We start from the raw sequence: 27,562 nt of genomic DNA on the forward strand, positions 1-27,562 counted from the left end.
TGTGTGTGTGTGTCTCACTGGCTGGTTGGCTGGGGCTCCCTGGGCCTGGATGGGGGTAATGGGCAGAGTGAAGGGGTCATTCCTGGTTCCTCTTGCCCCGCCCTGCCCCTGCAGACCCGCAGCTCGCGCCACACTCAGGGAGCCCAGCCTGGGCTGGCAGACCAGGCGGCCAAGCTGTCGTACGCCTCCGCTGAGTCACTGGAGACCATGTCGGAGGCGGAGCTGCCCCTGGGCTTCAGTAGGATGAACCGCTTCCGACAGAGCCTGCCCCTCTCCCGCTCAACCAGCCAGACGAAGCTGCGCTCTCCAGGTATTGCCTGTCCATCTTCCCTCCAGGCTACTGGCTCCTCCCTCTTCTCTGCTCACCCTGGAACCCTCTCCAGCCCCTTTATCACTCCCTCTCTCCTCAACCATCTTTCTAGTAAGCCTCTGGCTCCCTTCCCCCATACCCATCTTCCCCCCTCCCCCCAGCAATCTCCTCCCCACAAGGCCTCTCCCTCCTCTGTGGCTCCCTTTCCAACTTTCCTCCACTTCTCTCTTCCCTCACTTCTCTCTCCCTCAGCACCTCCTGCCCTGTCCCTCTCTCTCCAAGCCTCCTCTCTCCCTTAGGCTTCTCTCTCACCCCCTTCAGCAGCCCCCCTTTCCTTCATCTCCTCCCTTCTCACCTCTCTCCCCCAAAGCAACCACTCACTCTCAGTTTCTGCCCCACCTGCTCCTGCCCCCAATCCCATTTCCTCGTCCAGACTCCAACCTACCTGGGGTCGAGGAGGTGCCTTAAGGGGCCGGCAGCATGAGGAGTGCCTGGGTGCACCTGCACTCCGGGGCGGCATCCGGCCTCAGACCCTGCCTCTGCGGGACCAGCGCGGCTCCCCAAGGCTCCCCGGGCCGCCGGCGTGGCGGTGATAGCGGCCCTGACAGCGAGGGCGGCGTCTCCTTCGCAGGGGTGCTGTTCCTGCAGTTCGGGGAGGAGACTCGGCGCGTGCACATCACGCACGAGGTCAGCAGCCTGGACACGCTGCACGCACTCATCGCGCACATGTTCCCGCAGAAGCTCACCATGGGCATGCTGAAGTCGCCCAACACAGCCATCCTCATCAAGGACGAGGCTCGCAACGTCTTCTACGAGTTGGAGGACGTCCGGTGGGCGTGGCCCCGGGGGGGGAATGGGGTGGGCCTCCCCATACTCCTCCTCTGAGGGGGGGTTCGACGCCGCAGGTCATTCCCCAGCCCCCTCCTGACCCAACCTCAGCCGTAACCCCTCTCCTCCCGGAGCCCTACCGCCCCGCCCCCTTCTTCGGTCATCCCGGCCCCACTCCCTCCCTTTAAATCATCCACCCCTGCTGATTGGCCTTGGCTTGAGCTAACCTGAAAATGGCTCGTGAGGCCGAGGAGGTGTACGGGGTGGAAGCTGCTGAGTGTGTGTGTGTTGGTGGCAGGCAGTCCGAGGCACGAGATCCACTGAGCAGGGAGTTAGGAAGGGGTTGGGGCTCGCGGCCCTTCTTGGCCACCCCTCTTCCGTCTGCCTGGAGTAGCTTCCTCTCCTCGTCACAGGGCTGGGGGATGGTGACCCTCTGCACCCCTCCCGCCCCCAGGGACATCCAGGACCGCAGTATTATCAAGATCTATAGGAAGGAGCCACTCTACGCCGCTTTCCCTGGCTCACACCTCACCAACGGGGACCTCCGGGTATGGCTGGGGAGGCCCCGGGCATTGGGGAGGCTGGGCAGATGGGGTCCAGGAGCACAGAGTCTAGTCACTTGTCACCAGGGACAGCTTTGGTGAAGGGAATGTGGAGGCTGAAGCAGAGGGTGGCCTCCATTAATTGTGGAGTCATGGAGGAGTCCTTCCCCTCATCTGCCACTTTCCCCTCTTGTCCGATCAGATTTCTCGAACCCGCCTCTAAATATTCTAGGAGACCTCTCTCAGGAGCCACCCCTTACCTTTTCGCTTCCCATCCCCCACCATAGGGTGGGCTGGGGGTCGCTCCTCTGGTGCCTCTCCCTCCACCACTTCTTCCTCCGTGCTGAGAGCCCTGAAGGGAAAGGGGCCCAAGATGCAGCAGGAGGGTGGGAAGGCAGAGAACAGAAGGGACTTCCTAAGCGTCAGGGGGGAGATGCTGGCTCAAGTAAGAAGCAAGGGATCCCCCTTTGTGACCAGCCCTGTCCGGTTCGGGGGCTGTGTTCTGCACAGAGAGAGATGGTGTATGCGTCGCGGGAGTCGTCGCCCACGCGGCGCCTCAACAACCTGTCGCCCGCGCCGCACCTGGCCTCCAGTTCGCCGCCGCCGGGGCTACCGTCGGGGCTGCCGTCGGGCTCGCCGTCGCGCTCGCGCCTATCGTACGCCGGGGGGCGCCCGCCCTCCTACGCCGGCAGCCCCGTGCACCACGCGGCCGAGCGGCTGGGAAGCGCCCCCGCCGCCCCGGGCGTTAGCCCGAGCCCCAGCGCCATCCTGGAGCGGCGCGATGTGAAGCCGGATGAGGACCTGGCGGGCAAGGCGGGCGGCATGGTGCTGGTGAAGGGCGAGGGCCTCTACGCCGACCCCTACGGGCTGCTCCACGAGGGCCGCCTGAGCCTGGCCGCGGCCGCCGGCGACCCATTCGCCTACCCGGGCGCCGGTGGCCTGTACAAGCGCGGCTCGGTGCGCTCACTCAGCACTTACTCGGCCGCTGCGCTGCAGTCCGACCTGGAGGACTCACTGTACAAGGCGGCGGCCGGAGGCGGCCCCCTCTACGGCGACGGCTACGGCTTCCGCCTGCCGCCCTCGTCGCCGCAGAAGCTGGCCGACGTGGCTGCGCCCCCCGGGGGCCCCCCACCGCCGCACAGCCCCTACTCGGGGCCGCCCAGCCGCGGCTCGCCGGTGCGCCAGTCCTTCCGCAAGGACTCAGGCTCCTCGTCTGTCTTCGCCGAGAGCCCCGGAGGCAAGACCCGCAGCACCGGGGGCTCCTCGACGGCTGGAGTCCCCCCTCCCGAGCTCTTCCCCGGGCCTGGGGAGCGCCCGCTCGTGGGGTTCGGGCCGCCTGTGCCAGCCAAGGACACGGAGACCAGGTGAGGGACGCTGGCGAGGCCCGGGGCTGCGCGGGTGGGGTGGGGAGAGGGGACACGGCAGAGTCCGTGGCAGGTTGTGTCCTGGACTCTGAGACCCGGGAATCCTTGTAGACCCGGAGTAGCCTTGAGGGGTCGCCAGAGTAACTTGGCCGTGGCAGGGAAGGCACTGGAAAGACGTTTCATCTGCAAAGCCTGAGAGCTGGATGAGAGGGCCCCAGACAAGGACCCTGGAAACCTGGGTTTGCATCCGGTCCCTGAGCCTCAGTTTCCCCAACTGATATTGAGGCTGAAGTAGAACTCTTTATTTAGTGCCTTTCCTGCTCAGACACAGAATGTGCCGCCATGAGAGCTGTCCAGCACAGGGCCGGCTGAAGTCCACTGGGGAGGGGGTGCTGGTAAGAAGTGGGGATGGGGAGAGAGGCACATTTCTTTAAGTAGCCTCCGAGCTGGGGAACTCTTGCCCATCATTCAGCTCCCTGCTAAGGGTGCAAGGCTGGAGGAGGTAACCAGGGCACTGAGCTGCCCCCCTCTGCCCTCAAGCAGCACTGCTAAGAGGTGAGAAGAAACGATTCATTCACACAGCTTTCTTGTGGCCTGTGTGCCAGGCACTGCACTGGCCACTGTTTATGCCAAGCTGAGCAAACACGGTTCCTGCCCTGCCTAGTGAGGGAGACACAGCAAAAAATACTTGTTCTTCCCTTGGGAGGGTGTACTCCTCAAGGCTGTTGGGGACTCTGCGATGGCTTCAGAGGAGAGGGTAGGGAGGAGGGCATGCTGGCAGGGGGAATACATGTGCAGAGACCCAGAGTGACCTGGGTGGGGCCCATTAGGGAGCCAGTGATGAGAGATGAGTCTGGAGAGGGAGGGGGTGACTGTCAGACAGGGAAGGGCCTTTCCAATGTTGGGGGTGGGCTGTGGACCCTTAGGCAGTGGGACCCTTTGAACTGTCTGTGCGCTGGTGGCTGGGGAGGGAATGGTATTTCCTCTAATTATCCATCTTAGGAATGGGGCGCTGGGCAGGAGGGACCCCATGCCCAGAGATGGGGTTGCTCAAAGCCACCGTCTTCCCCAGGGAGCGCATGGAGGCCATGGAGAAGCAAATTGCTAGCCTCACTGGCCTGGTGCAGAGTGCCCTACTGCGAGGCTCGGAGCCAGAGACCCCCAGGTGAGGTGTTTCTCCCAGCACCACTGCCCAGGCATGTGGGTGGGCAAGAGGGAGGGAAGGCGAGCAGCAGGAGCCCTGGGCTCAGCTCTGCCAAGGTCTCATCATTTTGCCCTGGGTGAATCGCCTCCCTTCTCTGGGACTCCATCCTGAGATCAGGGGGCTGGAGAAGCTTATGTTAAGGTCTCGCCCAGCTTTGCCAGTCTGGGGCCTGGACCCCCTGATGGCCATCTTTCCCCTGTGCCACAGTGAGAAGATTGAAGGCTCCAATGGAGCAGCCACCCCCTCAGCACGTGAGTGACCCTTCTCCCCTCCCCCACAGGTTCTTGCCCTCTCTGAGCCTCCGATTCCTAATCTGTAAAGTGGCTACATCACCAGGCTTCAGTGGATAAATGAGTAGTCACCTTAGACCAAGATGCCTTCGCTCTGGCGCTTTGCTCCTCGCAGAGGGCTGACCACTAGTTGGGGCAGGGAGCCAGAGCCACGTCTCTCTGTGGCTGCTGTGTGGGGTCAGGAGTGGGGAGGACTTTACCCCAGGCTCACGATTTATTCCCTTTCTCCCGTCCTCGTGGTCCCTGTCTGCAGCCTGCGGGTCAGGCAGCCGGAGCAGCGGGGCCACCCCAGTGTCCGGCCCTCCCCCGCCCTCGGCCAGCAGCACGCCTGCGGGGCAGCCCACTGCCATCAACCGTTTGCAGATGCAGCTACACCTGCGTGGCCTGCAGAACAGCACCAATGACCTGCGCAGCCAGCTTCAGCAATTGCGGAAGCTCCAGGTACCACCCTCTCCGGGGCCTCGCCCTGTATCCCGCTTCCTCAAACCCCGCCCCCTCAAACCCCGCCCCGCCAGAACCCGCCCACGAAACTCCTTCCTGCGAGTCTGCCCCATCCCGAGGCCCTCCGCCGCTCACTGGGTTGCTCTCCGAAACCCTCCTCGAACTCTCGCCACCTCGCTGAGTCTCTACTCCCTCACCAAGCCCCCATCCCTCGCCCGGGTCCCCCTCACTGAGCCCTCTTGCCCCTTTCCTTAATCCTCACCGCTCTCCTGAAGCCCCAATGCACCTCACTGAGCCCTCTTCTCCGGTCAGTATCCCTCAGGGCAGTCCCTGTCCCTTCCTGCCCCGCATTCTCTACCCCCTTCCCTCCCTTGGGCGGAAGCCCTTCCCCCAGATCCCCTCAGCTCTCCCTTCCTCAGCCCACACAGTCTTCCCGGGCCCGCCCCGCCTGGCAGATGGTCCCACCAGTCAGGAGCCTGGCATCGCTGTGCCCGCTCCTCGAGAGTATCCCAGGGCCCGTCAGGTGAGAATAATGAGTAGAGACAGGCTGGAGAGGGGGCAGAGAGTTGCCATCTGGGCAATGGGTAAGATCTCGCCCACCCCCACCTTTGCCCCAACTCGGCCTTAGAACTCGGTTTTCCCGGCGTAGCCACGGAAGCTCTATCAAACCCCAGTGCTTGAGTCCTTCATCGAAGCCATAGCCATGCAGCCGCAAGGTGGGCAGGGCCCTACGTAGGGCCACCCCTTGCCCCCCAAACATCCGCTATCCCGTTCTCCTGCCTCAATATTTACCCAGAACGAAACATTTTCCTCCGCCCCCCACCATCTCGCTGCAGCTAACCGCCACAGCCATGCAGCTGCACCTTCTGCAGGGCCCAACTTGGCACTCCTCCCTCCACTATCCCAGGCCGTTCTCCTCCTGCCTCTATTCTTCCCCAGAACTAAGCCCTCGGCCTGTGCCCCCCCCCCCCCGCCATCCCACCCTTTCACTGCTGCTCACGGCCACAGCCGAGCATTGGTATCTTCCATGGAGCTTGCCCCGCGTCGGGCTCTCCTCTGCCTGCCTCCTCCTAGCCCTCTCCCGGCTGCGCGCCTCCGTTCCCTCCCACCCGCGTCCATCGGTCCATCTGCGTCCCGCAGCTACAGAACCTGGAGTCTTTGCGCGCGCTGCTGAAGGGCACGGAGGCGGAGCTGAGCATGCGCGTGTCGGAGGCGGCGCGGCGGCAGGAGGACCCGCTGCAGCGGCAGCGCACCCTAGTGGAAGAGGAGCGGCTGCGCTACCTCAACGACGAGGAGCTCATCACCCAGCAGCTCAAGTGAGGCGGGGCCCAGCTTTGGAGGGAGGGCTGGGGGTGCGACCTGGGTGGCCGGCAACCTGGTTTCACGGGGAGGCGAAGCTCCCTTCCTTCTGAATCACAGGTGACGTTCTGAAGCCTGATTTCCTTCTCCTCTGTGGCCTGATTTCTCTGTGACCCACAAACCTTTGACCATCTGGCACAATTCCTGTTTTCTTTTTTTCTGGCTTGATGCCTGCTTTTGCTATAGTCTTGCTTCCTAACGGTCCACAGTCTGGCTTCCCCGTGGCCTGCAGCCTTACTCTCACGCGTCCAGCTGCCCGATGTCACTCTGCCCTCTGCCTGCTTTCATTCTGGCCTGTGACCCGTGCAAACTGACCCTCGAGTATTCAAGTGGAGCTTTCAGATGTGGCCAGCTTGGTGCTGACCAGTCACGGTCACCACCACTCCAATTCTCTGATCTCTGAGACCAGGTATAGCCAAGGAGAACCCTCCCCCCGTCCTAGTGCAGCTGAAACAGGGCTCCAGGAATAGAGAACACCCCACCCCCAAATGCTTAGACATGGAAGGGTTAACAGAAGACAGTCCTCTGCTCCAAATTTAACAAATGGCTGTCTGGCCAAGATTCGATTGTCTGGCACCATTGAAGGGAGAAGCTGCCTGCCGCTGTCCATCCACTGAGTGAGCGGCCCCAGCCCACTGCAGCCTTCCCTGGTCAGTCCCTGGGGTCTGAGACAGAGGCCCTGCTCCTCCATCTGGTCTCCCTCTAGGTGGTTCAGGGCACAAGGGGCCTGAGGTCCAGCTCCAGCACTGAGAGGCTGTTTGATCACGATAGTTTTTGCCCTTCTCTGCCCTTCAGCTTCTTCACCTGTGCCCCGTATTAAGATTTTCGCAATTCTTCCCAGAGAGGACTTGGGTTCTACTGGTCAGCGACTCGGAGCCAGGGAGGCTGCTCAGAGGAGCCCAGCTTTCTCACCAAGCTCATAATTGGCTGTATCACTTGCAAGGGGCTACTTGAAAAGGGTCCCTGCTCCTCAGTCTTGGGCGCACAGCCTATAAGTACATGTGCTTTTCAGAGATGCACAGGGCAAAGATTCTCATGACCCCTTGTGGCTGAGATGAAATAAGGAGCCATCCCACTTGGAAATAAGCTGGTGGCAGCCACTGCATCACCCCTAGTGTGACAGCTGAGTGTCAACTCTTGTCAGATCTCCAAGTAGACTGATGGCTGCCAACCCCCTTACCCAGGGAATTCCATTTACTCAACGTTCCTGTCCCCTTTTTGCCCCTTTTTATTCAGCACAGAGGAGCGGGGTTGGAATTTTCAAAAGAAACTTTACTGAGACATTAAAGGAAAATAAAAGGAAATATAAAAGTACAGAGGCAGAAGGGATGAAAGGATGTATTTATGCTCCTGTCATATGAGTGTCTGGTCCTCAGCTTCCTGGGGGCCTCAGTTCTCCAGGAGTACACAGACGCCCTACCCGCTGCCCTGTTATCAAACCCATTGCTCAGACTGCTCACCTGAGAGAGCTTGGGGGCTGATATATGCTTCCGGCAGGATTCTCCATCTGCTTCGAAAGGAGTTCCTGCCCTTTTTTGGGTGGGGCTTGGGCTGCACACCAGCACTGCAGTGGCTTCGGCTTGGCCAGGGGGACGTCCCTGCCCAGCTCCCATAGCCCCCTGGCATTAAGTCAGCCAGCAGGCCCCCTGCTGTGGCTGCAGCCCCTGGACACTCACTCTTGCTCGGCTTCCCTCTGCCCCTTCCTTTTGCCCCCTGGCATCTTGCTGGGAGTAAAGGCTGATTCGGTGCTTACTCCGCTTGGCTCACTCACTTGACCTTCTAGCCAAGCGCTTGAGCGCTGTCTAGACGTTGCCCTTAGGGAAAGCCTCTGCTGACTGAGACCTTTTGGCCTCTGGAGCATAATGTGACCCAACCCAGGACCAGCTCTGTAAGCATGTGACCTGTGTAATCGCACAGGGCCCCATGCTTGGGAAGGCCCATGCTTGGTTTAATGCTCTGCTGTCACTGTCTTGAAATTCTTAATTTTTAAATGAGGGACAAAATCTTCATTTTGCTTTGGGACCCCCAAATTATATAGCTGGCTCTGTCCTGACCCTTACCTCTCAACTCCTCTAGAACTAAACCTGGGTCTGGAAACCCCACTACTTTCTGATCCCAGTGCCTAGACTTGGGCTGGTCTGGACTCACTTGCAGAGCCTGCCCAGGTTATGGGCCCCCAAACTTTGGCAGATGGTAATGATCAGAAAATCGAGGTGCTAATTGAGCCTAAGGCGAGCCTTGTCCCTTCTGCCTGAGAGTTGCAGTGTTATTTCCTCCTGAAGGCTTACCTGAGTGCCCTTCCTCTGCAGAGTGATGTTTGAGAGTGACCATTTTACAAAACTGGTCCACCCTGAGCCAGTCAGGTTATCACACACATCAAAAGAGAGTTGTTCTTTCGCGTGTGGCGGAGGGAAGGCTGGGTGGGACAGTGGGTGGGTGTGGGGTGATGTTAGTCCAGTGTGGGAGGGAGATGCAGCAGAACCCAATGGCTGAAGTCAGACAGGAGTAGATCCTGCTTTGCCACAAAATAGTTGTGTGACCTTGGACAGGTTAGTTAATCTCTCTGAGCCTTTTTTTTTTTTTAATGCCAAAGCCCATTGTTAGGGTAGCTTAGTTAGGGTAGCTAATTAATTAGTTAGGTTAGCTGCTATAACAAATTGTATAATGGTTCAAAAGTAATCAATATACCTTTCTTTCTCATGGAACAGTATTGGTGGGTTAGCGGAATGGCTTTCCTCCACGCAGTCATTCAGGGACCCAGGCTAATGGAGCTTTTGCCATCTTCAATATGTGTCTTCCAAGATTATCCACAGGGTCATTGTCTTTCAACCAACAGGAAGGGGAAATGAGCATGGAGGAGCTTACATGGGAGGTTTTTAGGCGCCAGGTCTGGAAGCAGCATGTAACCCTTCCACTCATATTCCATTCACTAGACCTCAGTCGAATGGCCACTTCTACCTGCAAGGGAGGCTGGGAAATGTAGTCTAGTGCCTAAGCTACTGTTTGTCTGTGTGTAAACTGGAGGTAATAATGGTTCCCACTCACAGGATTTGTTGTGAGGATTAAATAAGGTAAAGAAAGTGAAGAGATGAATGTGCGCCTGGCAGGCCATAAGCACTTAGTACAAGATAGCTCTTTAACTGGTACTGCTGACTCACAGGATTTTGTCCTTGGCTCCAGTGTGATCTGTCTTTTCACCCGCTAGTTGGATGAAGATGTATAAAGCATGCTGATAAGATTTGCTGATGACACAGAGCTCTGAGGGGGAGCAAATCTGTTGGATGGTAGAACTGAGATTCAAAAGTTGTTCCTGCATGGATGGTTGAGCTGAAATCCAACAGATGCGATTTGACAGGAATGTATGTAGAGTCCCGCATGTGGGTCAGGGACATCAGTGACTCAAGTACAGAACTGAGATGACCTACCTGGGCAGAGTTCCTTCTTTCATTTATTCATTCCTTCCATAATTATTTACCAAGCATTTATCCTGCTCCGGGCACCATGCCAGGTGCTGGAAATCAGAGATGAATCAGAAAGACATGGTGTCTGCCTGCCTAGAGTTGCTTAGCCCAGGAAACAGGAGCTCCAGGGAGGAAGCAGACCCCCAACCCCAAGTGTAGGGAAGGGGGGAGAGGTTCCCATTGGAACCTGAGGATGAGTGGGAGTTAGTCACACATGTGCGTGCGTGCGTGTGTGTGGGGGGTTGCTAAACGGAGTGTTCTAGGCAGAGGAAATGGCATTATAGAGGCCCAGGGAGAGCAGCACATACGAGGACCTCAGCAATTCTGGATGGTTCTAAACAGAAGCAAGCCAGACGAGGAGGACAGTGGATGTAGCTGGAGGGAAAAGCAGAGCAGCTCCCAGGGACTGACCCCCTGCATTAGCTCATTTAATCCTCACAGTGGCCCCAGGAGGGAGGAACTCTTACCATCCCCATTTTTTTGGGTGAGGAAGTTGAGACCTGGAGACAGTCAGCAGCTGGGCCCGTGAGCCATGGCCGCTAAGCCTGCACGTCCGGAGCCTGTGCTCCGCAGCAGGAGAGGCCACAGCGGTGAGAGGCTCGCATACCGCAAAAAAAAAAAAAAAAAAAAAAAAAAATGTTGGGATCCATTTCGGGTTCAAAACAGGCGGTTTTGACTTGGTGGTCTGATTTACATTTTAGAAATATGGAGGGTTTTAAAACGACACAAGGGCTTCCTTGGTGGTGCAGTGGTTAAGAATCCACCTGCCAATGCAGGGGACACAGGTTCCAGCCCCGGTCCGGGAAGATCCCACATGCTGCGGAGCAACTAAGCCCGTGCGCCACAACTACTGAACCTGTGCTCTAGAGCCCGCGAGCCACAACTCCTGAGCCCGTGCACCACAACTACTGAAGCCTGCGCACCTAGAGCCTGTGCTCCACAACAAGAGAGGCCACCTCAGTGAGAAGCCCGTGCACCGCCACTAAGAGTAGCCCCCGCTCGCCGCAACTAGAGAAAGCCTGAGCGCACCAACGAAGACCCAATGCAGCCAAATATAAATAAATAAATACATTTTTTAAAAAAGAAAAAAAACCCCACAAGCTCAGCATAAACCATCTGAAAATTGAAAGCAGCTTTGTCATTGAGGAAAGAGGCTGAGTGTCTGGATCACTTGAGCGAAGGTAGATGCACGTGGCAGTGCCCCCCTGAAAAAAAAGAGACTCTTTAGGGGCACATGCAACTGCCTCCAGTTCTCTGAAAAGCTGCCAGTTCCTCTGCTGTGTCCTTGGCATAATGAGAATCATAGTATGCAAGTTATCGGGAGGGAGATTTGGATTGATGTTAAGAAAGATCAGAACTTCAAAGAGGGGACCCAGGGCACCTGTTAGGGAGTGCTTCTAAGTCTCATCTCTGAAGTTTGGCTTTCTGATTTCACTTGGGCTTGTGGTCTGGTGAATGGCTTTTTTTTCTTTTTTTTTTTGCGGTACGCGGGCCTCTCACTGCTGTGGCTTCTCCTGTTGTGGAGCACAGGCTCCAGACGCGCAGGCCCAGCAGCCATGGCTCACGGGCCCAGCCGCTCCGCGGCATGTGGGATCCTCCCAGACCGGGGCACGAACCCGTGTCCCCTGCATCGGCAGGCAGACTCCCAGCCACTGCGCCGCCAGGGAAGCCCTGGTGAATGGCTTTTAATTTTGATCTGATTGGTGGCCTGATTTCTTTCCAGCTGCCCAATTTCAGGGGTCTGGGCTGGGGCCAGAGGGGCTGAAAGGGTCTTTCTGTGTGGCTGCAGTGACCTGGAGAAGTCGGTGGAGAAGATCCAGAGGGACGTGTCCCACAACCACCGACTGGTGCCTGGGCCCGAGCTGGAAGAGAAGGCTCTGGTGCTGAAGCAGCTCGGGGAGACGCTGACTGAACTCAAGGGTGAGCCTGGGGGCACCCCTACCCCCACCCCACTGCCTGTCCTCCCAGTCCTCGGAGCTGCTCCCTCCCCAGCTCACTCCTTCCCTTCCCCTCAGCTCACTTCCCAGGCCTGCAGAGCAAGATGCGGGTAGTGCTGCGTGTGGAGGTGGAGGCAGTGAAGTTCCTGAAGGAGGAGCCACAGCGCCTGGATGGGCTACTCAAGCGCTGCCGTGGGGTCACAGACACGCTGGCCCAGATCCGAAGGTCATACTATCCCTGAGTTCTTATCTCTGACCTCCAGTTTCCCAGTGAGGTCACATACTGAGCTAGATCGATAGGTCAACCTGACCCCTTATCCCAGTTCCCACAAAGCTCACTGGATCTGCACCTCAGCTCTGATCTGTGGCCCCGTGCATGTTGTAGGCTTGGCCCTCCCATTTGCCGGATGCAGTCACTCCTCCCCAGGCCCTTCCACTTGTCCTGCAAGATCCCAGAGCCCTCCTCAAACCCCACCTCCCCCAGGCCAGGCTTCCCTCCCATGGGGCCACCATCCTGCAGGCCTCACAGCTGCTCCCAACTCTCCCAACCCCAGGCAAGTGGACGAAGGTGCGTGGCCACCCCCCAGCAACCTCCTGAATCAGTCCCCCAAGAAGGTTACAGCTGAGACTGACTTCAACAAGAGCTTGGACTTTGAAATGCCACCCCCCAGCCCTCCACTGAAGCTCCACGAGATGAGCGGGCAAACCGAGGGGGCCCCTCCGACCCCGAAGGCGGGCAACCCCACCAAAGGCCTGGACACTCCTGGCAAGAGAAGCGTGGACAAGGCTGTGTCTGTTGAGGTGCTGGGCCCGGCATGGGGGGGCCAGAACTAGGCTCACGCGTTCTCACCACCGTCCTAGATTGGCAGGTGCCAACACGTGGGGACTTGTTCCTGGGGGACGAGGAAGTCTGAGAAGCATACTGAGGGTGACATGAGTCCTGCTAGACAGAAAAGCATATTATAAACCTATGATAATCAAGGCAGTGTGGTGTTAGCATAAGAGTAGATTATGTGCTCAGTGAGACAGAATAGAATGTCTAAAAGCAGGTCTAAGTTTATCCCAAGAGTAGTTTGTAATGAAGGTGGTATTCCAGGCTCACAGGGAAAGCGTGTAATACTCAAGGAGAAGCCCGAGGCTCGGACCAAGTGGGAGGCTTCCTTTCCACTCCTTGCATGTGTGGCCGAGGCCCCAAAGGTCCAGGAGCAGGGCAGCCACTTCAGTCCTGACTGTCGACCCCTCCTCTCAAGGCTGCCGAGCGGGACTGGGAGGAAAAGCGGGCAGCCCTGACCCAGTACAGCGCCAAGGACATCAACCGGCTTCTGGAGGAGACACAGGCAGAGCTGCTGAAGGCCATCCCTGACCTGGACTGTGGGAGCAAGGCCCACCCAGGCCCAGCCCCCACCCCTGACCACAAGCCCCCCAAGCTGCCCCACGGTCAGAAGGCAACCCCCCGAACGGAGCCCAGTGGAAGGAGAGGCTCAGGTATGGGGGCAGGTAGGGGGCTGGCGAAGAGCCCAGAGGAGGGGAGCCCCAGCCTCGGGAGCTCTCAGGTTGATGGGGGAGGCGCTTGGGAGTGAGAATCTTTGCGGTCAGGCTGCCAGAGGAGGGAGGTGCTGGCCTGCCCCTCGTCCACGAAGGGAGACCCAGAAGGACGGGATAGCACTGGACTCCATCCAGGGATTTTTCCCACTGCTCTGACTTCTGCTGAGAGGACCATGCAGGGAGGATGAGCAAGTCCAGGCAGAGGGTCGTCCCCCTGCACGTTCTGACCCAGTGTGTGTGCCAGAAGCGAGGCTGTGGTGAGACGGGGTGCGGGTGCAGTGCTGAGCTATACGGACAGGGTTCCTGTGCTCCCTGAGCCTGTGAGAAACCCGAACCAGAAATGGCAATTGTAATTCACGCGTTTATTCATTCCTGCCGCATGTATTTGTTAAGCACCCACTATCTGCTAGGTGCTGGGGATAAGGAGATAAGGCTGCTTTCAAAGAGCTTAAAATTTCGTGGGAGAGTAATACTAACATCTGTGTTTATCAAGCACTTACTACGCGGCAAGAACTGCTCCAAATGCTTTTCTGCGTATCAATCCTTATAATTTTGCAACAATCCCAGGAGGCAGATACAGTCATTATTTCCATTTTACAGATGCGGACACTAAGGCTCAGTGTGGTTAAGTAATCTGTCCCAGGCCATACCTTGTGTGTAAACCGGAAATAGGATTCAGGTGCTAAATGCTGTCCTAGAGGAGGCCCTGGAAGGGCAGGAAGGGCTTCCCATGGAAGGGGACTTTCCATTGGAGCCTTGCATTTCCCTGGCCAGTGAGAGAGGGCATTCCAGGGAGAAACAGCACATACAAATGCCTGGAGGTCTGTGTTTGGTGTTGCCCTGCTGGGTCCAGACCAAGGATTAGTAAGCAGAGCTGAAGCTGAAAGGTTGGCAGGCTCAGAGGGTGCTGGGCCAAGAAACTTGAACGTGGTTTGAGGTCATGGGGAATCGCTGGGGGATCAAAGGCGGAGGAATGTCAGGCTTGAGGGACTTTTCTGCAGGTTGCCCAGGAAGCAGCCCCCACCCCGGGAAGAACTGGGGGAAAGGAGAGCCTGGTGGGTGGGGTCAGACTCTCAGAATAGTACTCTCTCTTGATGGAGAAAGGATGAAGGTCTGTGCAGGGCAGGGCTGAGGGGTGGGCAGGAAAGGGATGGATTAGAGCAGTGATTCTCAAACTTGAACGTGCACGTGAAATCACCCGGGGATCTGCTAGAACGTGGATTCTGATTCAGCAGCTCTGGGTGGGGCCTGTGCTTCTGCATTTCTAAGAAGCTCCCAGGTGCTGCCAATGCTGTTGTCCCACGGGCCACACTTTGAGTAGCAAGGGATGAGAGTGCTGTAAGGGGAGGAGCAGCAGGGCTTGGGGTCGGATTGCACGGGGAGGTAGGAGAGAAGGAGGAGGGAGCCTGTGTCCTTTCCCCTGTGCGTTCCTCTCCCTTCCTCGCTGGAGGAGGAAGCCAGGTTTATCCTAACCCTGGAGTCAGATGTGGTGCACAGACTCCAGGGTTACGAGTCCCCTGACCCCCAGTCCCTTGGCCTCCCACAGATGAGCTGACAGTGCCCCGATACCGCACGGAGAAGCCCTCCAAGTCGCCCCCGCCGCCCCCTCCCCGCCGGAGCTTCCCCTCCTCCCATGGCCTGACCACCACGCGCACTGGAGAGGTCGTGGTCACCAGCAAGAAGGACTCGGCCTTCATCAAGGTACTGCCACCGCTTGGGTAGGGGTCAGGGGGTCGAGTTGGGGGGATGCCTGAGATGACCTCTGGAGACTCTCTGGGGTGGTCCCCTCTCTCAGAGGAAGTGGAAGGAAAGAAAGGAGGCTGGCCAGTGGTGACTCTGCTTCTGGCTTGGGCTTCCTCCATGGCAAGGGGCCATCCTGGCCGTTGAGGAGCTGGGGCAGGTGGGAGATGGTCTGGAAGTGCTGGGGCCTAGGAGGCGAGCGGGAGGTGCCCAGAGCCTGGTCTCCATGGGGACCGGGCCCTTGCAGAAGGCCGAGTCTGAGGAGCTGGAGGTGCAGAAGCCCCAGGTAAAGCTGCGCCGAGCCGTGTCCGAGGTGGCCCGCCCGTCCTCCACGCCCCCCATCATGGCCTCTGCCGTCAAGGATGAGGACGACGAGGACCGCATCATCGCAGAGCTGGAGGTGGGTCAGGGGCGCACCTGGCCCCCCGAGTCATCAGCCAGGCCCCCTCCCTTTGCCTGTCAAGCTGACCCCAGGGTGAAGTGCCTGGACTAGGACAGGGGACTGGATTCTCGGGTCCCCACTGAGGCTGCTTCAGGAGCCTCTCCTCCTTGCCTCAGTTTCTTCTCCACTGTAAAATGGGGGAGGGGGTCTGAGGTCCCTCCCCACATGTTTGAGTTTTTTACTGTAGTGTCTGAGACACCCCGCAACTGCCCTGACACCTCCTGTGCTCTGAGACCCCGATCCCCTAGTGTTCTGAGAACAGAAGCTCTCACAGACTCGCCCATATACCTTGACCCCCTCCCAGTGCTGTAAGTCACCCAGACTCGAGTGTTCTCGGCACCCCTCCCCAGAGGCTGAAGACCTGGACCACCAGGGCCTCTGGTGGCCAGTGGCCATGGTGAGGGGCCAAGGAGGGCCAGCCCAGGCCACCCCCTCCCCATGAGTGCCTGGGTCAGAGCCCAGCACCCCCATCCTCCCTGTACCCCCTCCTCCAAACCTGCCCCCACCTTCTGCTCCCCAGGTGTTTGAGAGAAGCTCAGTGTCTCCCCTCCCCCCCACGCCCTGCCGCCAGCCGATCCCCACCTTGCTGTTCCCCCAGGACCCGGGGCCTCCTGGGGGCTCAGCCCTGGGCCCCACGTGGAAGGTAACGGGCTGTCCCCCACCTCTCACGGCGCTCTCTCTGCCTGTGCCTCCACGCTTCCTCTCCTCACTTCTCACACTAACCCGCTAGAACACCCGCTAGAACCTGCCAGTCACGTCCCTGAGTCCCGCCACTGCCAGGGCCTCACCCCCTCCCCCTCCCCAAGGACGGATGCATCACCCTTCCTTCCCTCTCCAGACTCCAGCAGCCTGGTACCTGGTGGCCCCCTTGGGGCCTTTCCTTACAGGCCTGATTCCGGGTCTGGCCTGTGGTGGGTGTTTTGTTCGTATCTGCAGCCAGAGTTTAGGTCTGGCCCGAAGCCCACGTTTTGTCTTTGGTCCAAGATTGGAGTTTGGATCGTGCTTGTTACATGACTTTAGGCCCAACTCAAAGTCTGACACTGTCCTGAGCCCTCGCCTGGTCCCTGCCCCCATCTCCCCTACTCCGCTGCCTGTGCCAGGTGGGGGCTCTTTCTCCCACTAGAATCTATGCCTTGCGCTGGGCACCAGGATGCCCAGGAGGAAGGCTCATTTACAGCCTCTCTCCGTCCCATGGCCCCATCTGGGCAGAGAGCTTGGGATGGAAGAAACCCATGCCCTTCCTTGGCTGCCGGTTCTGTCTTTCGGTGTTGGGCATTTCAACTTCAGTCCTTGCTGCTGTCCTGCTGCACTTATTTCCTCTTTATTTTTTCTTGGGAATTTGAGGGTGACCTGCTGTCTGCACCCCAGGGGGCTGTGCTTGGTTGGGGAGGGGGAATTGCGGGGCGGTGGTCTGGGAATCTCTCCCTCTGCCCAGTTAGGTTGTAGCAGGAGGGCCTCTGCTCTGCAGAGGGGAGCCTCCCGTGCACTCACGTGTTCACCTTCCTCATCTGGTTCTCTCGGCCCACAGTGGGTTCTGTGCTGGCCGCCACCTGATTTTTAGCCTGACTTGAGACCTGGTGGTGCTTTGGCTCCCTGGCGGGGGGAGCAGACAGGCACCAAACACGTAGACAGTGCCGTCTGCTGGGCAGAGGATGGGCACAGAGCAGTCCAAGGAGCCGTCTGGGGGTATGGCTGGGCTGCCCCAGGCTGGCTGTGCCTCGGCACCTTGGCCCGCTGCACCCAGCCACTGCACCTTTCTGGCCCTGGAAGCCAGTCCTGGTGGGGTCCAGTGGGCAGAGCCCCTCCACTGGCCCTTTGGGCTGGCTGCCCCTCTGCATCCTGAGGCGCCATTGGGCAGTGGAGCCGGGCGGGCATGGGTCGCCCTCTCTGCCTTCCCAGTCTGCACCTCCCACATCCAGGTAAGCAGGTGGCAGGGCTGGGTGGGTTGCCTGGGGCGGGGGGGTCTGGGGGTCCCTGCTGCCCCCCACGCATCTCCACATGGCTCCTTTTAGTGGAAAGAGCACTGGACTTGGAGTCAGACTGCCTGGGTTCAAATCCTGGCTCTGCCACTAGCTAGCTGTGGGTAAGTGACCTTGGGTAAATTACATGACACCCCCCACCTCAGTTTCCTCATCTGTAAAGTGATGAGAGTAGTAGCCATTTCACGGGCAACAGAAAGGATTAAAGATGAAGGCGTTTATGGCAGTTCCTGGTATAAGACTCTGCTCAGAATTAGACCAGAATTCACTCAAGTGGGGTAGGGGTGACTGGGGGCCTCTCTCTGTGCCCCCACCAAAGCCAGAGCCCGGGACGCTCACACAGAGGCAGATGCTCTAGCTTTGCCCAAGCCTGTGCAGCAGAGGGACTTAGCTGAGCCCCTCCCGTTGTGACTGTGAAGCCCTCAGAGAAAGCTCCGGAAGTAAGGGGTAGGGACCAGGAATCTCTGGCCTGAGATGAGGATGGCAGACCCACACTCCGAGGCCAGAGGCCAACACCTGGTCTCCACCCACACGGGGCTGCGGGTCTCGGACATTCAGTTCGAGTCAACAAATAGCTGATACCTATCGAGCACTTACACCGTGCTAGGCATTGTTCCAAGCACGTGCCCACTTGTGCTCACTTCATCCTCCACCAGCCTCACATTATTGTTACTCCATCGCACAGATGGGTAAACTCCTGGCAGTAACCATGAGAGCTGCTCTCAGAGTTTAACATGGGCGATGAGATGTAAACATGTGTCTGTGCTTCTAGGTAAACTGGCATCTTTGCCAGAAAGTGGGAGACCGTAGGGTGTGGTGGAAAAAGGCCTGAGTTCTAGTCCCAACTTTGCCTCTAACTTGCTGGGTAAACTCAGTCAGGACCCTCCCCTGCCTCGGTTTCCCTATCTGTGAAAGGAAGGGGCTGGGCTCACCCACATGCGACCCCCCATCCCAGCTCAGGGTGCTTCGGTTGCAGGGACCACACTCTCCCTCATCTTTCCTCTCTCCGCAGGCTGCCGCAGGCCGCAGGCCCTTCTGCGTCCCCCGGATCATCTTGACAGAGTGTGTCCCCAAACCTCCTTCTCCACCAGAGGCCAGGCTTGAGGAACCCGGCCTCAGGACAACCCCTACCCCACGACCCCGGACCCTGGCTGGCAGCGGGAGGGGCTGGGGTAATCCACGGGCCCCGCCAGGGCTAATGGCTGAGGTTTCCCAGCCCGGGAACAGCTCAATGCTGGAGAAGGAAGGGCCGGCTCTGAAGAGACTGGGGACAGGGAGCTACAGCCCAGAAAAGGGAGGAGCTGGGGTCCCCTGTTCTCGGGGACCTGCCCCAGACAGGACCCAGGAGCCCTCCGCTGCCGAGACCTACCCAGAGGAGACCCTCAAGGACTCTGGACACAACGCCCAACCCTGCAGTGGGGACTGCAGGGGTCAGCGTGCTGCTGGCCTGGGCTGCACGGGGCACGGTGCCACCACCCAGCGGATGGACAGCCTGGAGGAGACGCTCCGGGAGCTGGAAGCCACCCTGAGCCAGATGGGCACGGCCCCTGCCGCGGGATCCCCTGGCAGCCCCCCACCCCCGCCCCCTGGTCCCCAGGTGGCTGCCTCCTGCCCCGTCCTCTCCTCTTACCTTCCTGTTCCAGTCTTCAGAGCTGGAGGGAGTGGGAGGCTGCAGGAGCATCACGCCAGCCCCCTCCTCCCACTGGCCTTCTCTCAGCCCCGCCCCCCTCCTGGGAGCCCGGTGCCAGGCTGGGTTTGCAGGCAGAGCCCCTGGCAGGCTGGGAAGCTGGCCTGCCCAGGGATCAGCCCAACCAGCCATGGTGGGGACCAGGGCCTCTCCCTCTGCTCTGTATCTGTAAACCGACAAATAAAGTTCTTTCCCCCTTCTGCATCCCCACACTCCCCTCCTCCTCTCCTGTCTGACTCTCTCTGTCTCTGCTGTTTCTCTGCCTGCGCCGCCCTTCTGGGCAGGCCTGGTCCCTGGGGTGGTTCAAGGGGGCTGGACTTGTCCATCTCTAGGGAGACTTCGCCCCCATCCTCCCATTCAGAGGAAGATGTGGGCCTGGGGCTGCCAGTCCTACTTTGTCTGCCATTATAAAGACCCCTCCCCCCAGATCTCAGGCACGTTCTCTCAGGCCAGGAGCGGTGGTGGTGATGCCAGGGACCTTCACCTTCAAAATGGCTCCCCCAGAAGGGCACCAGCTGCCCCCGGGCTACTAAAGGAAGCCACCAGGGTTCTCACCCAGGAGCTGTTGGGAACCTAGCCGGGGGCCCCATCCCCTCTCCTGCAGGGAGGCCTTAAACCTGGCCTGAGAGTGGGCCTGATTCCTGGGGTGGGGGGGTGTGGAGCCAGGGAGAGCTCTCCAGGTCTCAGAGGGCCCACTGTGCCTGGGCTGCCTGTGTGACCTCACCTCCAGTCCTGACCCTCTTCCTCTTCCTGCAGAGTGGCGGTGGCAGTGTGCCGCCCATGAAGGTGGTGACTCTGGGGACCTCTCGGCTGAAGGCGGCCCAGGGCCAGGCAGGCAGCCCCGACAAAGGCAAGCATGGCAAGCAGAGGGCCGAGTACATGAGGATCCAGGCCCAGCAGCAGGTAAGCCTGGGTACCACGGGGGCGGGGCCTGGCCCCATCCAGACGCCCTCCCCCTCCCCCTCCCCACTGGCAGTGCTGTGTGCTCTTGCTGCGTACTGGCCATCTCCTGCCAGTATTCCTGTGACCACCTTCCTGCCGGCTGCCCAGAGAGGTCCTCCCTGCCAGGACTGCCCCACCGGTCCCTTAAGCCATCTTCTCCTTCCTCTCTCCAGTCCCAGGGCTCAGGATCTGGTTCTCAGCCAGACGGCTCCTCTCTCAGAAGGCCCCTCACACAGGACCAGAGAGGGCTGTCTCCTCAGCCGCTCCTGGACAAGACCCTGCTAAGGCTGGTGACCCCGGGGTGTGGAAGGGGCCTTTATGCCTGTCTTCCTGCCACTCCACTCCCCTCCTCTGCTTCCTTCCCTCTGCTCTCAAGTCCCACCTGCTCTTTGGGGTCCCCACTCTCATCTCAGCCTCCCTCTTAGGCCACCTCCCAACTAAGGGAGAAACCAGTTTTGCATCTGTTTTTCAGTCTCGTGTTTGGGTTGCAGTGTGGTTAATGGGGAGGGGGAGGAAGGGGAGAAGTACTTCGGCCCCCCCGTTGGGTGCCGTAATAGTGGTGGAGGCGCTGCACCCTCTTTCAGATTTAATTAGTGGGCCTGGGACAGTATATAGAGTTGACAGCCTCACCCATGGATGTTTCTGCCCTGTGGCTCACCTGTGGCCCGGTCGGAAGATGCAAATGGTCCTCAGGCCTAGATGTTTAGAGAGACCTTTAGCGCGCTCATTTGGTTCAGTAAATATTTCCGAGCAGTTCCTGTATGCCAGGTCCATTCTGAGTGCTGGCTGGGAGTGGGGGTCATGAAATGTCCAGATGCTGTGACTTGAAGAAGGTTCTAGGCTCAGAGGCAGGAGGTGAGAGATGGGCAAGTCTAGCCACCTCCTTTACAGATGAGGGGACAGCTCAGAGAAGGAAAGGGACTTCCCACGGGCCCACAGCAAGGTGGCATCAAAGCCAGGACTGGGAGCCAGGGATCCCAAAGCCCTTCCCACCACATGGCTCTGCCCAGCGCTGGGCACACAGGCCTGCCTGCTGGTCCTCTGGGGAGTCCAGTGGAGACACCCCTCAGTGGACGTCCAGTGGAGACGCTCCCTGCTGGCCAATCGTCTTCCTCATGGGTCCCCAGACACATCCTGCCAGTCCCACCCCCAGCTCTCTTTCCTGCCACTACCAAGGATGAGTTCCCCTCCTCCTGTCCAGGCTGGTCTCTCTGCGGTGTCTAGAATGGCCGCCGACATTCCTGGGGTATTCACTTGTGCCGGACGCACACATTAATTCATTGCACACTCACTGCTCTGAGGATGGGCCTTATTATCCCCATTTGACAGATGGGGAAACTGAGGCTTTACCCGAGGTCACAGGGCCGGCAAGTGCTGGAGCAGGGTTCAAATCCAGACCGACACCCAGGCCCCCACCCCGCACAGAGTTGCTTCTGCCTCTTCAGCGGGCGCCTCCCTCCTCCGGAATTATGCTCCCCGCCTCTCACCGTGACTCCCAACTCCCCCAGCACCCAGCTCCTCTGCCTATTGCCCTCTCTCCTGCCCCTCCAGTCACCTCCATCGCCTCCACGCCCTCTCCTCCATTCATCCCTCAACCCACCCCCTCCTCCTGCTTCCTTCCAGCCTCACCCCTGGGCTTGGCTAGGTCTCCAGTGGCCTCCAAATGGCCTCTTTGCACCGTGCTCTACCGACCTCTCTGCAGCATGTTGGGCACATACGCTGCCCCCGCCACGTGCATTGGGGGGCCGTGGGACCCTCCGCTCCTTGGCATCCTCTCCTCCCTTGTCGGCCCTCACTGACCCTCCTGGGCACCTCCCCTCTGCCCACCTCTTCACTCCCCTGCGTCCATCTTCTTCCACAGCCTCTTTGCTGCTCACACCACGTGCTCCTCTCCTTGGGCACCGGTGCCATCTGTCCCTGCCCAGGTCTCTGTTCTGAGCTCAAGCCTGCCCCTGTTGCTCGCTGCTCGCCACTTGGGAGAGTCACCGGCCCCAGGCATCCACCTACACTGAGGGGTCCCCTGAGCTCCCCGCCTCCCTCACCTTCCCCAGCTACATGGTGCTTCTCTCTTCCCACATGACTGGTGTGGCTGTATCTCACTTTCACTTTTCTAGAAACCTTTCTTTAAAAAAGCATCTTCTCTCTAATGAAGTATTACACGTTCTTTGCAGAAATGTTTTAAAGTAAAAAAATGTTATAAAGCAGCAGGGGAAAAAATTATCCTGTGCCTCGGTACCCCAGCGCGTGCCCTTCTAAAGTTTCCCTGCAACTTCTGTGACCCCTAACCTATCTTCCCAGACCTGCGGGGTGGGGAGGATTGTTTGTAAAATGCGGATTTGATTTTATCACTCCCCTAGCATACCACCTGTGCCCTCCAGCCCCGGCTGGGTAAGAAAATCAAAACTCCCTCACTGGCCGCCCTGGCTCTTCATGACCAACCTCGGCTCCCTCAGCCCAGTTCTCCCTGCCCGCCCCCCGCCCCCAGCCCGTCCATTTGCTCCAGTCACCCGTATCACCTGGCCCTCCATCCTGAGGCCAGGGCACCGTTCCATCCCAGCTCAGTCTGTGACCCTGGTCAAAGTCCTCTGCCTTCTGCAGGCTCTTTCCTCATCTGTACAATGAGGGCAAGAACCCAGAGGCCGGCTTCTGAGTTCATGTAATATAATACCGTGTGTGGGAAAGAACTTCGAAAGCCACAGAGCGCTCTCCAAAGGGAAGGAGTCACCACCATGCTTGGCTGCACTGTACCTTTGTCAGGGCCAAGGGCTGGACAGAGGCCTCTCCTTCATCTCGTGGTTCTGACACTAGGAGCTCGAAGCGGCCTTGACAATGATGAGGGGGAGGGGAATAGAAGTGGCAGGACCAGACAGAGAAGTCGGGGTGGAGGAGTGGAGAAAGTTCCGAGAGGGGGCGCAACTGTGCCTGATACCGCAGAGAAATCAGAGGAAATGATTGAGGAAAAGCTCTTGGATGTGCTCAAGATTCAGGGGTGGGATGAGAGCCAGATTCCCAGGCGACAAGGATCGAGGGCTTGGCGCGGGCATGAAACTGTGGACACCCCCTCTTCTACTAGGGCTAAGCAACTGTTGGACACCTAGTGTATGTCCTCCAGTGGTTCCGGTGAAGAGACTGTAATGAAGGGACCAGTGAGAGCAGGAAGCTGGACCTCCCTGGGGAGAGGGGTCTGGGGACCTAGGGTGTAGGGAGTCCTGTGAGAGCTGGACAGTAGGTGCTATAGTTCTGGAGGGCACAGCATGCCAGCGACGTGGCACCACGTGGGGAGGGAGTAAGGAAGAAACTTTACCCCCTCTCTCTTTCCGCCCTGTCATAATCCCCAGTGGGCAAACCAAGCCAGCCAGCCAGCCACGGCATGGCGGGGTCAGCCAGCCAGGATGCAGAGCAGGGCAGAAATCAGAGCTGGGGATGGAGAGGCAAACAGAAAATAGCACCCCTCTTCTGTACCAATTTTAAGCATCTTATTTAATCCTCGTAACAACTTTATATCTTTAAAAATCTGTGCATTAATCCCTTTGTCACTGCTACATCCCTACAGCACCTAGAACAGTACTTGGCACACACAGGCACTCAATAAATATTTGTTGGTTAGGTGAACGCATGGATGAATGAATGAATGAATGAATTTGCCACTGATCAGGCCCAATCCCGATGGAACTAGACAATGCAGACTTGAAATGTTAATATACTAATGATATAATAATAATAATAATAATAGCTACCATTTATTGCCTGCATCCTGAGTGCAGGCACTGGGCCTCGTGCTCTGTGTGCATCGTCTCATGTGATTCTGGTGCTGCAGGTGCTGTTATCCCTGCTTTGCGAGTAACGACATGAAGACCCAGAGAGATACCTGCCTAAGGTCACACGGTTAGGAAGTGGCAGAGCTGGGACTTAAACCCAGGTCTGCCAGTTACAAATTCTGCTTGTCCTAACGCTGGATTCTACTGCTTTGCTGGGAAGCATAACTTCGTGGGTGCCGCCAACCCTTGGGGAGACGGCACTCGTGACGGGAACACTGTTGACAAGAACATTAGGGGAACAATGGTGGGCTCACATGTAGCGGTCTAAGCGGTTTTAGCTGCACATAACAGAAACTCCAAAATGGCTTAAATGACAAGGAAAGGTATTAGCTAACGAAACAAGAAGCAGGGAGGTTCCAGGGTTGGGGAATTCAGCAGCTCAAGGACATCAAGACCTGGGCTCCTTCCATAGTTCTGTTCAGGTGGCCCATCATCCCACCCCACCCGAACACATCTGCCTTCATTCCAGGGCTCCTAGGCACACAGATCATTGTAGGAGCAGGAGAACCTTCCCCAGAGGCCCCCAGCTGACCTCCCCTCTCTCCTCATTGCCTGTCTCTAGATCAGTCACTAGCTAGGAGAAGGGAACGGCTTGAATTGCCATAGGTTTTATCGGGACGCATTCCCCTTGGGCTGGGGGAAGCCCCACCTCTTCTGCCAGCCCAGTGCCTGATTCAGGCAAACAGCTAGGAAGAAGGGCGTGTGGGCAGGAGGAGGTGGCCCTGGGAGTGGCCCTGGAGGAGGCGCCAACAGGGTTGGCAGCATCAAGATGACCTACGCTTGTGTGGAAATCTATGCCTCGTAGCCCAGAGGGACAGGTCACTAGGCTCGGGGCGCAGAGAGCGGGCTAGACTCTGGCCCACAGGAAGAGGAGGGGTGTGGGGTTCAGCCCTTTGGGTGTAGCTAACGGTTCCAGTCTCCCCCGGCTAAAGCTGACCATCTATGAGGTTTCTGCCTGTCACAAAGGTGACAAAGCTCTGTTTCTCTGGACATAATTAAGAACAACAGGGGGAGGGATTGCTGTGCACGTGTGGAAGAAGAAATGTGACCAGCAACCTCAAGGGCGGGTTCACTGTTGGCCAGTCAGGTACATACGGTCTCCTTGGTTCCCTTCCAGGCTGCGGGAGGCACCGTCTGGGTTTCCCCTGCGAAGCATCTGATAGAGGCTGCCCAGCAGCTGGGTGATAATGTAGGTCGGGGAGAAAGGGCATGACCGTGCCCAGACCTGGCCCGCAGGAGGTCTCTGTCAGTGCGCCACAGCCTCTCTGCCTCTAGTCCTCATGCCTTGTCTTTTTTCATCAGGACGGGTCAGTAGCTAAGTAAGGCCAGGAGGGACAGTGGATACAACTTCAGAGAGAAAACCTGGTCCATGTTGCCCTAATCGAGGGATCTCAGAGTTCTGTGCAGCAGGATCACGTGGGGCGCCTGGCTAAAATGCAGATTCCTGAGCTCCTGCTAGAGATGGACCCTGGGGTGGGGCCCTGGAGTCTGCATTTGTGACAGGCCATCTCCTCCAGGACCAGTGTAAATGCAAGGGGTCTGCTGGAGGTGAGGAGGGGGCACGGCCGTTTCTGTCAGAGGTGACCTGTGAGTGCCGGACACGTCACGAGGGGGTGACCTCCCATTACCCACAAGGCACAGCTCAGAGCTAGAGGAACACTTGCGGGGCAGGAGGCGGCGGGGGGAGGGTCTTTAAAGAAGCGCCCCCCAGGAGGACAAGCTCATTCCTCAGTTGCCCCTGTGAGACCTGCTGAGGCTGGAAGGGGCCCTGACTGGGCTGCCGGCTGGCTGGGCCCCCCTCCCAGCCTGGGCTGCGCCCCTCCCGCCTCCCCTTTGGCAGCTAACGTTTCCCCTCTTCCTCCCTTCTCCTGCCCTCTCCCTGCTCCCCACCTGCTCTGCTCCTGGTGCCTGTCCTGGCCCTGGGCTGCCCTCCCTTGTGCTTCTCTGGTCTCTCTCTCCCGCCTTCTCTCTTTCCTATCAGTAACCATGGGCCTACCCTCCCACCCCAGGCCCTCTGTTCCAACCCCACGCCCCCTTTCTGCCCCTGCTGTGCCCCCCACCCCGCTCCTCCCGTGTCTCAGGGGACCAGTCACTCTCTCCAGATCCTCCTCTGATTTCTACTGTTTGCAGTTAATTTTCTCTTGGATTTGTGGAGATTTTTCATTTTTTAAAACTGTAACTGGGGCTTCCCTGGTGGTGCAGTGGTTGAGAGTCCGCCTGCCAATGCAGGGGACGTGGGTTCGTGCCCCGGTCCGGGAAGATCCCACATGCCGCGGAGCGGCTGGGCCCGTGAGCCATGGCCGCTGGGCCTGCGCGTCCAGAGCCTGTGCTCCGCAACGGGAGAGGCCACAGCAGTGAGAGGCCCGCATACCGCAAAAAAAAAAAAACAACAAACTGTAACTGGGGGCCAGCACAAAGGTTCCCCTTCCTCTCTCTGACCCATGACCTCTGTTTTTGTTCCAGGCCACTAAACCGTCTAAAGAGATGAGCGGGTCGAGTGAGACCTCAAGCCCAGTCTCAGAAAAGCCCTCGGCTTCCAGAACCTCCATCCCCGTATTGACTTCCTTTGGGGCGAGGAATTCTTCCATCTCCTTCTAGAAACTCCCTTACCCCCCACCCCCGCCTGCCCCCTCCCTTATCCCTGCCATTTCTCTCCTCGGCTTCCCTTCATCTCCACCCCACCCTGACACCATTCTCTAGATCCCCTGAAGGTGGCCTGTCCTCAGCTCTCTCTGCCCATCCCCTGTTGGTGTTTTTGGTTTTTTTAATGATTCACTTTTAATTACCTTTTTTTTAAAAAAAAAAAAAAAAGAAAGAAAGAAAAAGCAAACCAGTAAAACTAAAAACCAAAACGTGACACCTTCCCTTGATTTCCTGTTCCAGAATGGCACACTTCCTGTCATCATGCCTCCTTTTCTCTTTCCCCACTTTCCCTCCCAAGTCCATCCTGAAGTTCCTACCCCCCTGCCCCACCTCCTCGTCTCCCACACACTCCTCCCAAGAGCACTCCAAACAAACGCTACGCGTGGAGACTTGGAGCAGCCAGACACCCCCTCTCCCCTTCCTCGGAAGCCTTCCTGAAGGAAAACCTGGACATTGGACCAATCCCAAAATCAGGCTGGAAAATGGGACGTCGGGAGACTTTGGCCCTGGAGGTGCCGCACCTGTCCAACCTCGGGATGTGACCCAACGCCGCTGCTTCTCTGCTCCCGTCCACTCATGCCTGGGTGGGCCTGGAGTCGAGACAGAGGGGCTGGAGAGGGAGGCCAGAGGTGGAGGGGCCTCAGGGTGGTGTGAGCCCGTGGAATCTGCGTGTCCTTGGAGAGGAGCTGGCTTCCCGGGACCACCTTCCTGTGGTGAGGAGCTGCCTGGCTGGCGCTGATCGGAGGAGGGGGCACCTTTGGACTGCTGGTTATGGATGGTGGGTTGAGCAGACAGCCTGACACTGGGGACACTGCCCTGGGAGAGGGCAGCCCCGAGGAGGGGTATTTGGTACTTTTAGTTTCCTAATTTAGCACTTTAAGTGACATTAACTTATTTAACGGGGGTGGGGTGGGCAAGAATGAAGGGCCTATAGCAAATTAGATTTTGAGGCCTGGAGGGTGGGGAGGGTCTGGTTGTGAGGGAAGTGGGGGGAATAGAGAGGGGTTTCATGGGGGGCAGTGAGGACAGC

At 58.4% G+C, this 27,562-nt stretch overlaps 1 protein-coding gene across 2 annotated transcripts in view; it reads left to right on the forward strand.

The window, feature by feature from the left end:
- Nucleotides 1-26,487, forward strand: part of SRCIN1 (SRC kinase signaling inhibitor 1) — a gene marked incomplete at both ends in the record, with an annotated part of 63,370 nt that extends 36,883 nt beyond the window's left edge. For both annotated transcript variants that reach the window (XM_082679516.1, XM_082679517.1), the window contains 16 exons: nt 115-310; nt 942-1,140; nt 1,593-1,686; nt 2,191-3,044; nt 4,117-4,209; nt 4,456-4,499; nt 4,792-4,979; nt 6,120-6,295; nt 11,589-11,719; nt 11,815-11,962; nt 12,291-12,537; nt 12,987-13,221; nt 14,828-14,982; nt 15,269-15,421; nt 19,886-20,032; nt 26,353-26,487. In XM_082679516.1, the coding sequence (XP_082535642.1) occupies nt 115-310; nt 942-1,140; nt 1,593-1,686; nt 2,191-3,044; nt 4,117-4,209; nt 4,456-4,499; nt 4,792-4,979; nt 6,120-6,295; nt 11,589-11,719; nt 11,815-11,962; nt 12,291-12,537; nt 12,987-13,221; nt 14,828-14,982; nt 15,269-15,421; nt 19,886-20,032; nt 26,353-26,487 (3,195 nt within the window). The remainder of the gene's footprint in view (nt 1-114; nt 311-941; nt 1,141-1,592; nt 1,687-2,190; nt 3,045-4,116; nt 4,210-4,455; nt 4,500-4,791; nt 4,980-6,119; nt 6,296-11,588; nt 11,720-11,814; nt 11,963-12,290; nt 12,538-12,986; nt 13,222-14,827; nt 14,983-15,268; nt 15,422-19,885; nt 20,033-26,352) is intronic.
- Between the last annotated feature and the right edge of the window lie 1,075 nt (nt 26,488-27,562).

The sequence above is a fragment of the Grampus griseus genome (genome assembly GCF_964374135.1).
Source record: "Grampus griseus genome assembly, chromosome: 20".
Lineage (NCBI taxonomy): Eukaryota > Metazoa > Chordata > Mammalia > Artiodactyla > Delphinidae > Grampus > Grampus griseus.